Genomic DNA, 15,000 nt, shown 5'->3' with positions numbered 1-15,000 from the left:
ACCATAACCACTCAAAAACTTTACACTGCAGTTCACAGACTTCAAATCAAACACATTCAATGTCTTTTTGAGCAAACCCAACACTTTCAGTTTTGTACCCCTACAATGTTATATGGTAATTTGCTCAAAGGCCTTACTTTCTCAACCTATCACATGGAGTGAATATTTTGACTTGTATCCTCAGACAGCAACTTGCAATCTAATAGTACAGGTCAGGTATAGATCTTAAACATGAAACACAAACGGTTTGATTTCAACGATCAAATATCAATCATGTACATGGCTGTCTGACTAAAGACAAAATACAGTTTCACAAAATGGTTGCTATGGGATATATGCTTACAATTTATGGTTAAATATCAAGAAATCACTATTTAAGGCCAAGTCTGTGATAGACTCTACAATCATAGCTTCCGACAATCCACACATTTTTCTTAGATTATATTTAGTACCTTTGTTATAGGACATACATTTATCAATATGAAATACATTTAAAGCAAATGTTAATGCTCTTTACGTACTCAAAATAAGCACCAACAGCTTGAGAAATTGCAGTTTTCTTGTAAGATGGTGAGGGCATTTTAGACATGTATGAAGACAAGTGGAAACTCAATTACAGAATCATAATAGATGCCATACTCTATATGAAACTAAACTTTGTCACGATAAGCATTGAAGGAAGTTCATTTCGTGTTTTTGTCAAGGATGGGTCATAGACATAATTTACCTGACTTCCTGAAGTGTATTACTGCATTTCCCCGCTAAAGTATTAGTAAAAGGTATCAAAATCTATTCATGTTTTTCACAAGATGTCCCCACCCCATACTGTAGGTTGTTACCGAGGTTCCAAACCCACAGTAAAAACACTGATACTTATTGCGATGTTTTCATTTGTGTTACAAGCCCACTTTGGATTAGAATTTAAATTGATGTATGAAATAATTGTCTGGTAGAGCCATTGAGAAAAGTTGGTCCAAAACAAAAGAGTAACAATAGCAATCCTTGTAGTTCCACTGATAAGACAAGACAAATGTGCTGACCCAGGATTGAAACATGGTCCTTTAAATCTATACTGTGATACCATTCCATGGTACAATCATTACAAGATACTAAGCTGCTTTGGGGTAAAAAAAAAAAAATACTACTTGTAAATAATAACATCTTAGGAAGTCAACAAAGTTGAAATCATCCCTATATGCTCATTATAATTTGTTTTGATTGTGGACTACCAAAATATTTCAGTCTTTAGTATGATGTGTACCATGGCTGGATCAATGATCAAAAACAAGGTGACTAAACTCTTCTATAAAGTTGTACACATACACATTGTTTGATTTTCTGGACCTCATGGTCACGACATCAATTTATAAATAAAATGTTCTAAAATTCATTTTTAAAACCTGCTATATAACAGTTTGGATCTTGTTTTTTATGATCTGGTAGAACTCTGCAATTCAGTTTGAATCCCCTTTGTAAGAGTGCGTCAAAATTTTACTAATCAAGTGGGTTGGGTCTATTGTTATTCCGTTACTTTTACTGTGTTATAAAAAAATCACATTTAATGTTTGTGAAATTGCTGGTTCAAAACCTCTGTGCTTTGCATGGTTGTCAACGATGTATTTATTTTGTACATGTTTAAACAGTGAATACAGGAGAAGATGCTTATTCCCCATCATCTCTAAGACTTTTAGTTATTCATACAGATGAGAGAGAGAGAGAGAGAGAGAGAGAGAGAGAGAGAGAGAGAGAGAGAGAGAGAGAGAGAGAGAGAGAGAGAGAGAGAGAGAGAGAGAGAGAGAGAGAGAGAGAGAGAGAGGAGAGAGAGGGAGAGAGAGAGATGGAGAGAGAGAGGGAGAGAGAGAGACGGAGAGAGAGAGAGAGAGAGAGAGAGGGAGGGGGATCTGACATAGTGAGCATGGAGAGATGCTCTAAGGAACATGGACTGAGAGATGGTAAAAATTGTTGAGAAAGTCTTATAAAAGTGCTGTTGGAGTATCAGTATGTCTGTAAGAAGTGGACGTGTTTTTATGCTTGTCTAATTTTACCCCTACATGACTACCAAGAATAAACTAAGACAAGAAAACAAAAGAGAAAGAACTGAAGACAGATATTTCAAGAAGTTCAAGTTATAAAGATTATCACCTCAAAGTAGTTGATATGATCAATACATTGTACCATCAGTGTATTATTTGATGGCTTGACTACTTTGAATCTTAAATGCTGTACGAGGTGACACTGATTACGTTGCAAATGTTTTGTTTTTAACCCTAAAATTTCAGACAAAAAATCTCTAACTATCTACACACAAAATATCATACAATGCATTTTACAGAATTTCCTATTCACAGAAAAATATGATGTCTATGATAACAGCTCAGGGAAAGGTCAAAGGTCATTGTTGTTAGTTCTCAGGATGTAAGATGTTGAATTCCCCGCTGTTGTGTTCTCCTCAGGATGTCGACTGTTGCTGTTGTGCTGAAGGTAAAGGAAAACATAGAAAAATATAACAATGTTGTATGAACAATGTCAGCATTTTGAAGTACAGAATCTGTATTTGACTATAATTCTATTTATTTACTACCAAACCAGAAAGACTATAGAGTCTCCATTAGATGACACAATGTTTGTTATATCTCACAACTTTTTTTGCTGAATTACACAAACAAAATACAGGCACTGATAATGCACACACGAGAAATGTTACATTGTATCTCATTGTGAAAACAAATCTAAAGTTCTGTATTTGAACCTTGTTTCATCTGACAGTGATGTTGGTTTGTGTTCAAAGTGAGATAAAATATATCATTTTATATGCTATCAATGTCGGTATTTTGTTTTATGTCATTTGTAACAAAACACCTTGTGTGAGATGTACTAAGTCTTAAATAACCTAATTGAAGGTGATACGTCATGTTCAAGAAATCAGATTATTTTCATCTTTCCAGGAAATATAATGATTTAAAAGCATAGACAAAGCTATTCACAGAGTACCCAAGAAGTGGTATTACCTTTCGTCCGACTAGCTGAATGAACTATTTGTAGAAGACATCTTCCAAATTCTTCTAGAATCATCTTTTCGGCTTCTGCTTGAGCCAAATTTGAACTCTCTGCTTCTTCAGCTTGAGCTAAGAGACACTGGCATGTTGCCTCGGCAACCTCTGATGTTATAAATGAAAATGGAAGCCTACAACAAGACAAGAGTTGCAATCTTAACATTCAAACTAAGTGTCAAAATATTGGAAATTCTTACAACTTTATCAATGCCTGTGTAGTTACTAATAAATATATATGTCAAAGGGGAACAAAGGCACAACTGATCTTCAACTTATCTGCATTTTTTTATACAAGTTAGGGACCCAGCACAATAATTTCATCAATTCTGCATTGCACAACCTCTCTAACAGAGACATAAAAATTAGCATGTCTGGCTTAGAAGAGGTCTACTGTACACTGGGATAAGGCATTCTGGGAAACAGGAGCTCAAATGAGGGCTGATCGTTCGTTGTACACAAAAGCATGTTATCCCACAGTACTGGTATAATTTTTACAGAAATTTGCTGTTTCGTTTAAACATGTGTAATAACTATAAACCCTGTGCTGTGTGAGTTCAAGTGTGGTACTCTGTGTTTTCTGTTGCCACAGAGAACAGTGCATGCGTGAGTACAAATATCCCAAGTACGCCACACTTGCAATCACATGTCATGGGGTTCTGTCATATTTCTATGACAATGACAAAATGACACAAATGTAACACAAACCTTTCACCAGAATTAGCTACTGCTGATGGTTTAGCAGGAAGATCTTGTATTTGTGAAGAAAGTTTGGTCCTGGCTGCTGTCTGTTGCTGGACACGTACTTCTGCTGCATCGGCAAGGTGCATCAATGTCTTTCTATCTGGACTCTCTTCAAAATTCTTACACCCAACACATTTACAGGATGATGAACACATTATTTTTGCCTGAAATACGTAAAGAGAATTCGATGGAAAACAAGTCTTCATCACAGACATATTCCCCAACTAGTGTACTAAAGGTTTTTTTTCAGACAAACATGACCATCTATCTGTCAAAGGTGATTTGAACTTCAAGATAATTCATGTGTATATGTATTACTTTTGAAATAAATCATTGATTCAAATGTTATGAATGAAAGGACTGACGTCGACATATGACCATATATCTTATTTATGCAGAGACAATGGGCAAATACTATACTTCAAATGAAAATTCATCTGTGTTGGTAGACTATAGTATCGAATTGAACTTTTGTTCCAAATACAAACATGAAAATTTTACCTGAAATTTTCAACTGCACACTCCAATCTTTGTCAACAGATTCCACACAGATGACCTATGACATGTGAGCCTAATAAGGGGTCATAGGTGCCTGGAAGTTTGTCAATCTGTTGACAAAGACTGAAGGTACGGACAAGAGTTCAATTCGATACTAAACTTGATGTCTACAACTTTTAATACAAGATTCTACTACTGAGTTTGTATATTTGCTGTATTAAAGTCCACAAACAGTGATGACTTACCTCGTAACATTCACAATAATTTTTTAAACAGCCTGATCTCTTGCAGTTGCAGCCTTTGTTGTGCCGCCTTTCAGCTTCCCCATCTTTTCCTTTGCCAATCTTGGGATGGAACGCCAAAGGATTGCGATCAAGACAGGCTTTGATAGCTTTACCCCGCTCTGTCTCATGGTCCAAGTTATTGGAACAGTTTGTACAATTACAGTTGTTACAGAACTCACCATTAGCAAAGCAGTCACAGTACCTGAAATAATAGTAAGAGTTGTTTATTATAGTGACATGTGAATATACAGTTACAAATTACCAATAAAAAGAAGAAAAAGTTTATACATCACCCAGTCCATTGGCCTTATTTGTCTCTGTGATATTAAATAACTATTCTAAAGTAACTGGAAAATGGAAAGAGTACAATCATAACAAGTAAAGAAAAGTAACATGACAACGATTTAATATACAAATGATTACGCCTTTTGGTGTATGCGTGATGAATATATTTACTAGTTGCTCTAGGCTTACATGTATTGGTCATTATAAAGCTGCACATGTTTGGCTCATTAAAGTTTGCAAACTTTGGACGAGAATCAAGTAAAATACTGAAGTACATTCACAGTTCCGTTTTGTGTCCTTTTTATGCAAAAATAGATTTTGTAGACAGCTTTTTTAATTTCAAACTAAAACACTGCCAGAGTGGATTTACATGTAATTGCAAGGACATCATTATGGATGGGGCTTAAAGACATGTAGGTTTATGATATGGTTTTAGTTACATAGAAAAAGCTACATAAATCTCACTTTTATCTTTTTTCAAATTATGACCAAAGATTTGTTTTTCAAGTCAGTGCTTGCTCTTGAGTTTGTATCTCAACTACCATAATCAAATCAAAATACATATACTATCAGATAGAAAGGAAGGACATACAAGTAAAAGTTTGGTGAATTTAAAAAGTGTTACTGGTTATATTAATCAATAAGGCCGACTACCTGTGACCATGTAATTATATTGATTTTAAAATGAAACTAAGGTCAAATTCTTTATTTGTATTCTTTATTGTCCACATCACGTCCATACAGTATAGCAGGCTTGTATTGCCGCCAAAATATGGAAGTCTCCTTGAGATACAAAGTATTTATTGATATTACTTACAATTTGAGACATTGTGATTTGGTACAATTGCATGGTTTTCTAGGCCGTGCTCCTGGCTGTTCTGGCTGTACAGAGCTGAAAGTACCAAAAATCCAAAAAACAATGAAAAAAGGAACACTAGTTATTGAAAGTGAATACTATCTACCTGAATTTGGTAAGCTTTCATTAGATATATACCCTTACAAATATACAATAATTGAAAATACCGCTATACATATGAAATAGTAGGTCTCCTTCTCAGTTACCATGGTAACAAGATCTTGGTCATTTACAATTAATATACACCATGTATAATACAGTATTTGAAATGGATGCATATTGCAAGAGAAAAACACCTCATTCATTTTTTGAGTTTTTGTTAGGATGTAAATCCTCTGAATTACTTCACATTTTCTCTTTCTTTCTCTCTCTCACATTACTAATACTCAAATTTAAAATTTGATTACAGTTGAATAGACTCAGATTCACAATGGTATTCAACATAACATACATACCCATTGATACAAGCAGGATGCCTTGAAACAGTGGATTGTTGATAGTTGTTGGTTGCTATCGGAACATAGCTGCTTGCTGCTGCTGCTGCTGTCACTGCTGTTGCTGCTGGTGGCTGCTGCTTCTGTTGCTGTTGTTGTTGAAGCTATAATCAAAGGTTAATTATAATCATATAAGGGACATGAAACAAAATCCAGCTAATACAATACAGAAACTGTCTAAACTTGGATCATCTGTTATACATATTTCTCATAAAGAACTTCTTAAACTGTCCTGACTTGTGACACCTAAGAAAGGCCTCCTGAAACCTTTCTGAAACCATCCTGATTTAAGACAACCACGAGAGGTGTCCTGAAACTGTCCTGACTTAGGACACCTAATTAGGAAGGCCTCCTGAAATTGTCCTGGCCTACAACACCTACGGGAAGTGTCCTGAAACTGTTCTGGCATACAACACCTAAGGGAGGTGTCCTGAAACTGTTCTGGCCTATGACACCTAAGGGAGGTGTCCTGAAACTGTTCTGGCCTACGACACCTAAGGGAGGTGTCTTGAAACTGTTCTGGCCTACGACACCTAAGGGAGGTCTCCTGAAACTGTTCTGGCCTACGACACCTAAGGGAGGTCTCCTGAAACTGTTCTGGCCTATGACACCTAAGGGAGGTCTCCTGAAACTGTTCTGGCCTACGACACCTAAGGGAGGTCTCCTGAAACTGTTCTGGCCTATGACACCTAAGGGAGGTGTCCTGAAACGGAATACCTTATGGAAGGTCTCTCTCATGAACTTGTTCTTCTCTATTGCATGTTATCCTTATGTTAATGTAAAACTGTTCTACTTGAGGTAAGATTACAACACAACATGTAAACAAGACTAAGACAGATGCTCTCAACCCTTTTCTCTGTCTCTCATGCAAAATATAGTAGCCTATCGAAGTGTGAAATTTATGTTCTTTTAACAAACTTTCCTCTGAACATGGACTAATCAAACATACGTTGCACAAAGATACAATTATTTAGATGCTTTCAAAAATTGTAAATTAATTTGCGAAAGTTCAAGCCACACCATGAATTCCTACACACTTCTGTTTTTGCAGTCATCATGAGTTTCTTACCTGGGCTACAAACTGTGCTGGTACAACAGCATATCCCTGTACAACATTCCCAGGACCAGCTGTGGCAAAGACAGTTGTACCAGCGGGAAGCTGAGCTACACCTGGTTGTGTAGCAGGTCTGAGTGGTGGTAACGCATTTGCTGGCATCAACAGTCTGCCTGGTTGTGATGTACTCACAGCAATAGGTACTGCAGTAGATGGTTTGATCACCTGTATCACAAACATTAGGCATGTTACAAGTTACTAATCATTTATAATTGTTTACACAGTATGACCCATCAAATACTCTATCAACTATTTGTTTTGTTAGTGCTATGGTCTTTACAGCAAGCTGTTCAATCTCTCTAAGGTTCAAGTTCTATGGATTAAACAAACGTATAGGTGCCATAGGTACAGTTGTAACACTAACCTGTTGTGCAGGTGCTATTGGTACAGCTGCAACTTTCACCTGCCCACCTACTGGCACTGGTGCAATCTGTTGCTGACCACTTGATGCCACTGTAACAGTTGCTGGTTGGATTGCTTTTGGAACTGGTGCTATGGGTTTGGCTAGACAGTAAAGAAAATATGTTTTTTAGGATACTAGTATACAATTTCCATTATATACAAAGGCAAGGTGTCTACATTGTAAATCATCGTCATCGTCATCATCATCATCATCATCATCATCATCATCATCATCATCATCATCATCATCGTCATCGTCATCGTCATCGTCATCGTCATCATCATCATCATCATCATCATCACTATCACCACAATAACCAACATCATCCTCATCACAATCAGCATCATCATGACCATCGCTGCTTTTTTTTTTTCACTCATGATACCTTCAGTAAAAGAATTACACATACCCCAAGAATTTGTTCTTGGTGAAAGTTTTGTGACTCCAAAACTTTGTGGAAGAGTAGATGTTAGCCTAAACCATTTTCTCTGGGGTACAATTGGGTGGTTTGATAAAACATAGTTTACACTATGGGGTACTTACTGATTGTATTGGTGGCATTGGTAGCAGCTGAACTGACCAGCCTGACATACGTAAACTTACTACCAGGTACTTGTATTTGCTGCATTGATGACGGTATGGCTCCTTTAGAGTTTACAGCATGAACAGCAATTGGTTTACCACCACTCTGTAAAACACAATATTATAACGATTAGTCCATGGGATAAGTAACTTTCATCATCACCAGATATCTGATGATACATATCTCTGGAACTGAAAAATACCAACTCCCAAAATACAGGCCATTTGTCAAATTATGGCCAGGTTTGGACTAATTCATATCAAATTATCATCAAGACATCCAACATTTGTTTTTGACTATGGTGCAATGTTGGGTACATGATGTGTTCAGACCATTTTCCAAATCACTGTCACACAACCCAAGTGTAACATAGTCAGCAAATGTTTGTATCTACATGTATATTTTGTTCCCTTTTCCTGCATCATATAAGACTGACTTATATTTTTCAATTTGGTACATTCTTTTCAAATCTAAATTTGATGGTATTTTCCATTAGTTGTAAAGAGAAATCTAACATTGACAAATGTCATGAGTTCTTAGCCATCCCTCTCTCAGTCCAGACCATTGCATAGCTGCACAGTAAAACAATACTTACTGTAACCGTGGCAACTTGTGGAGTTGTTGACATCGGTTTAGTCACCGTTACCGTGGAAATCCCTGATGATCCTCCAATCAGAGTAGCATTCATAACTGCAGAAGCAGCCTGATTTGTTATCTGTCCCGGAACATGTATTGGAGCAGGTGCAATTTTCTTGGGTGTAGTGACTGTAATAGACTTGGTTGTTGTCTTGACTGGACTTTTCAAAGGAGATATTGCTATCTTGTTGGCAGGTGCTAATTGATTTTGTTTAGTGGGTGAAGCTAACACAATACCTTTAGTTGTAAGACTGCCTTGTGATACAGTTACTAGTTTTACAGGTGATGAACATTGTGTTAATGTCTGTACCATTGAACTTGGCACTTGTGTCAATGAAACATTCGTAACTGTCACTGCATTTGACACTGGTCGGTGCACCATTGTGGGGTTTTTCGTGATTATAACTTTTGTCACATACTGTCCTGTTCCTGTAGGAGCAGGTCTTTTTATACCTGCTATTGTTCTTGGTGGGGTAGTCGGTGCAATGGGTTTAGTTCCTTGTGAGACGGTCACAATTTTTTGAGGTGACGTCGTTGCAGAACAGACTACAACACTGCTCTTCATTGTACTACTGGCATTGGAAACTTGTCCCTGTGATGCAGTGGTAGTCATGGCTGGATTTGCTAATGTCAAACTTACAGGTACAGGAGTTGTTGCTGTACTTGCGATATTGACATTGACCGGAACGGTAGATGTGGTGGATGTAGCTTCAGCAATGGGAGTAACTGTCAATATGGTTGATTTGTCCAGGGCGCCAGCTAACAGATTGTCTAACTCAGCTTGTATGTCAGCTGTCACATCAGATGTTTCCATATTGGATTTGTACCCCCAATGTCTCTGCTCTCTACTCTCCAGTGAGTCTATCCATAGAACATGGATGGAACATCAACACTTCTACAATGTATACAGTATAAACCGATGAATTGTGATGCTAAAGGAACACCTGGAAAAAACCCAAAGATAGTATGATTACACTTCTGTGAATTCCATGAATGAATAACTGAGCAAATGTAATTCAATGGTTGCACAACATGTATACACTTTTGTTTTGTTCAACTTGTAGTTATCTGTCTATAAACAAACGCTCCTAATAGAGAGTGGATTGGAATAACATACACGTAAACTACAATATACAACATACATTTTGTAAATATATGTAACATAAAAAAGCAGGCCCAGTGGTCAATCAATGCACATGTCCGAATATGGTGCTCTCGTTTTCTTTGTTTACAAACATACTACGCTGCAGTACAATCTGTGTAATCTCTTACAAATCCCAAGTCCTTGGCTTATCACATGTTAGTGCAGTAGGGTTCCTGAACAAGATTTAAAAGTTGAATAAGTTAACTACTGTTGGAGTTTACCACCAAAAATCATACATAAATTGATAGCAGCATCGATACAAGTGTACTGACGACAGAAATGCAGCAATTTAGTCACCTTATAAGATGCTAGAACCATAGACCCTCTACCAACGTGGGGTCTAATGCTAGAATACTCTTTCTGAATGTCCCCAATAGTTGAGCCACCTGAAATTTGCATAACAGGATCAGACTGTTATGTTCATATATTTACAAGTATCTCCTTGGTTTTCAAGTAATCATACCCACTATTACATGCAAATGATGCATTGGGGAAAACCTGAACTGTTGTACATCAGAAATCAACATTATTAGTATTATAAAAGTATTGTTCTCAAAAAATAATAATCTTGGAAGGGTGATCAATTTGCAAAAATCTGCATATAATTTACATGCCTATGAAGAAAAGTTATATATACATGTAATGGCCATAAAGTTTATTTTCTAGAATGTCCAATATTGTTCTTAAATTGTCTTGACATTTGTGACAAAATCCAATTTTCTGTACATTGATACTTTAGTTACCAAAAAAAAAATGGATTTTGTTACGGGCAGCCGAGGAAGGACCAGGAGCAATGTTTCATATGGCAAACATTGGAGTGATCTTTTTTTGTAAAAACTGGCCTCAGGGTGTATTCAACCATAAGCATACAGTGGAGTGATTGAGAAAATAAGAACACCATTTTCTTTAAGTTACATCCACTCCCATCCTTGTAAATTGTAGTCTGATTGTATTAACTTAAGAAAACAGTATTATTCATTCTACATGTAGAAGTTACAATACATTACATGTAGTTTGCTTTCATTTCTTTACACAAACATCACCCTTTCTACTCTAAAGTTTATGAATCATACATAGCCATGGAGAACAAAGACAACTCTGTCCGTTCATTTCTCTACACATTATGTGCAAGTATTATTCCATTGTTTGCAGTGAAATACATTAAAGTTGTGCTAAAACTCTTCAGGTTGACCAACACTTGGTGCTACACAAAATAAAAGGTATTTATATATGTACATTTCAGAACATAATTACATTATTTAAACTTTAACATTTCAGAATATAATTACATTGTTTAAACTTCCACATTTAAGAACATAATTACATTATTTAAACTTAAACATTTAAGAACATAATTACATTATTTAAACTTAAACATTTAAGAACATAATTACATTATTTAAATCTTAACATTTCAGAATATAATTACATTGTTTAAACTTCCACATTTAAGAACATAATTACATTATTTAAACTTAAACATTTAAGAACATAATTACATTATTTAAACTTCGACATTTAAGAACATAATTGCATTATTTAAACTTACATATTTCAGAACATAATTACATTAATTTCACTGACAGATAGCCTTTCTTTATTATATATACTGCATGATTGAACAGTTAATAACTAGTAGTACCAGTACAAGTCTAGTCTAGTTCCATGACGGACAGTATACATGTACACACATAAAACTCATTTTCCAACCATAATTTTCAATGCTTTGTCACAGGCGGTAAGCAAGTAACGTCTACCTGTCATTTTACTGGGTTTTCCCACCAATATTATGGTATCATTTGTTGAAAACTCAAAATTATGCCATTTTTACCATATACATATGTAACCTTAGAAAAAGCACAGCTGATTTTTCCTAAGTTACATTAGAAGTTTGAGGTCAGCCAGGAAAATCTATGTACATTGTAATTTGTAGGGTTAGGTCATCAAAACACTACAACACTTTTCATATCTATACTACTATGCTCTCTTTTTCTGAAGACTACGTAATGATTTACACTGCTAGAATACAGGTAAGACTAGAACTGTTGAAAGAGTACAATTTATTTATTTATTTATTCAACCTGTGAACACATGCATTGCTTCCTGTATACACAATATTTTAACTACACACTTGCATACACAAAACAACAGTCAGTTGTATTAGATTTGTTTGCGGCCCACAATATAAACATACATCTCTACATGCATAGGTAAATATAAATATGTACCAATGTATATCATCATGTACAATGTACTAAATATTTACATGTAACCCTATCATATTCATTTTTAACAGTTTGAATTGTATCAAACTAGTATTTCTGCAGAGTAATAAGACTTCTATGTATGAATTTGTCACATTTCATCGTTGACAACTTTGAATGACAATGGTGACATGCCAACACCCTCAGTGCAGCCAGGGGTGATTTCGATGATGCAAGCTAAGGGACTCTCGGTCAGAGTAACTGAAGTCACTGGGGAGCCTTGTGTCATTTACACAATTAAAAACTTTTTACACATATTTCAGCTTTTTGCAATGTATCGAGTTACAAACACTGACATCTTGTTTCACATCTATTTTCCAAGTATGAAACCATGATAAAATTGTTTTTTAAATTAAAATTCCAAAATAAGTTCCAAATCCTCATCCATTTACCTACTTAAGACTGGGATTAGACTTTGCTCTCTTGTCCTGCTAATAGTCTACAAGAATATTAGCTCAAATTCTGCTTGATAATTCACATATACCTTGATCAACCAAAATCTAATTGATGGATTGCCCATGCCTGTAAACAACATACCTATAATCAGATTTAGGTATGAAAGAAAACAAGTTCCATTTTCCAAAATATATTATTCTTTATTAGAAATTTCTAATAAACAATATATTTTTTTTGGAAATTGGACATTGTTTTCCTTTGTACCCACAACCATATTTCTCTCAAATCCTGTTTCCGTACACAACACCTGGTGTTTGTCTGTAGTTGGACTGATACTTGTTCTGCTTACAAACCAATCTGATTTGTTGCATGTTCACTTTGCTATATATTTTTGTAATTCTCTTAAAAACTTTAAGTGTTAAAAGTATTGTAAAGTTGTTTTACCCCTTACGTCCCAAATGTTCTCCTGTACAGACAAGTGTTTTGAATTACAAATACAGTATACTTCCTATGCTGTACATCTTTATAGTTGAACTTGTACTTATATAAGCTGTGACCTAAAGTCATGTTTATTTACAAATTATATCAATATCATTTTTAGTCATAATATATACTATTTACTCAGTAAAACAAGAACAGTTGTATCTGACAATAGAAATGGATTATATTCCCTGCAATTTACACAGTTGGTGAAAGTTACAAAATCGTGGCTTTTACACAAAATTTTGCATATGTTTATTGCATTTAATTTAGCAATTTTTTCAATACCAGATACACAGTAAACCTTCACAGCAGGAGAAATTGTTTAATTTCTTTCAAAGATGATTATTTTTTTATGGGATTTTGTATGGGATGACGATATACCTGAAGGTGTTTTCTAATGACATTTTTACCACAAATTAAAATATTTCATGAACCATGACGCCTCATTCTTTATTCATCAAAACATCCTTAGTTGGTAACAAGGAAATGTTTATTGCTATAGAAGAGCTACTCCAAATATAATATTATTGGAAATTATATTTACATTGATTATGATTAATCATTGTTAACTTTTTAGTGTTATTTAAAGTAAGCTCCAATGATTCTATTCATAACTCTTGTTTTGAAAACTGGAATACAGAATGAGTTAGTATACTTCTGAAAAATCTTCTTTGTCTGCATTTCTATATTAATGGATACCATGACACGGTTGGGTTTCTATTCTCACAAGTAAAAAACAGAAAATGTAATACTTAGATACGGATAGCACAACAAAGAGGACAACAAACATAATGTAGTCCATAGAAAAAGACAACGGCACGCACACTTGAATCCTCTCAGAAAATTACAATGCCATAATAGTTGAAATAAAACAAGTCCCTTTCGTGAAAGAACTGAGAAAGAAAATAGCAAGTGCACTGCCGTGAAAAATATTATTCACTGCTTACCAACATATGATCGACGTGGACAAAGCGCCGAAGCACTGGCACCGGTGAAAATGTTCATTTCCATATGAAACACACACATGCCGGAACTAACAAGGTTCTCTTTCTCTGATCAATTTCTCTGTCAGATATGCATCAAATACGGACGATGGGTGGTTTGTTAAGTCACCACGATTATGTTAGTAACCTGAATAATGTACACACATGATTTTTCTACTATCATTTAAAGTTGATGAACTGTGATCTCGAAGAGGCGTTCCTCCATTTCTGTAACGTTAAAAGTCGGATACAAATCCGGGAAAGAAACAGATGACATCCTTTCAAAACTATATAACCTAATGCTATACAAACATAGTTAACGAAAAGTGACGGTGTTCTCGATTAAGGACCGTACGCCGTCGCAAATAATGAGTGACGATAGGGTATAAGAAGTTAAACACCGCGCGTCTTTGACGCAGTGACCTTTTTTCGCTTGCATAGAATACATACACAATCTGAGTGGAAATTCCTGACCCTCTACTACCAGAAAACCACCATAATACTCACCGACCCGTTAAAGTGATCACAACTGAACTTGGTCCCAGGGCAGTTTAGGTCCTATTGTTTACAGGTGTTTGATCAATTTTATATATAATTGATGCATTTTGGTGCATCTTTCTCGCTCTCTGGGTCGGCTGGCTAGATATTTGTTCAAAATCACGCGCCCACCATTACCATCCCATAATAAGCCTTGACTTTCCGCGAAGTACGTAGCCTCGTCCATATAGATAATTTATTGAGTATAACGTAATTGATAATGTTTGATGAATTCATTTTTTGATT

At 35.5% G+C, this 15,000-nt stretch overlaps 1 protein-coding gene across 1 annotated transcript; it reads right to left on the bottom strand.

Annotated features, from left to right (window-relative positions):
• Nucleotides 1-2,408: 2,408 nt before the first annotated feature.
• On the bottom strand, nt 2,409-14,812 carry LOC144452287 (protein lin-54 homolog). The gene is made up of 12 exons (XM_078143353.1): nt 14,725-14,812; nt 14,182-14,445; nt 8,907-9,891; nt 8,272-8,416; nt 7,690-7,829; nt 7,281-7,490; nt 6,173-6,315; nt 5,679-5,753; nt 4,538-4,778; nt 3,759-3,958; nt 3,009-3,184; nt 2,409-2,475 (listed from the first exon to the last, which is right to left on the bottom strand). Exons 3-12 carry the CDS (start codon nt 9,759-9,761, stop codon nt 2,450-2,452), a joined length of 2,211 nt encoding a protein of 736 aa, XP_077999479.1. The 5' UTR covers nt 9,762-9,891; nt 14,182-14,445; nt 14,725-14,812; the 3' UTR covers nt 2,409-2,449.
• Nucleotides 14,813-15,000: the final 188 nt, after the last annotated feature.

The sequence above is a fragment of the Glandiceps talaboti genome, chromosome 22 (assembly GCF_964340395.1).
Source record: "Glandiceps talaboti chromosome 22, keGlaTala1.1, whole genome shotgun sequence".
Taxonomy (NCBI): Eukaryota; Metazoa; Hemichordata; class Enteropneusta; family Spengelidae; genus Glandiceps; species Glandiceps talaboti.
This window is presented reverse-complemented; position numbering and strand designations above follow the sequence as displayed.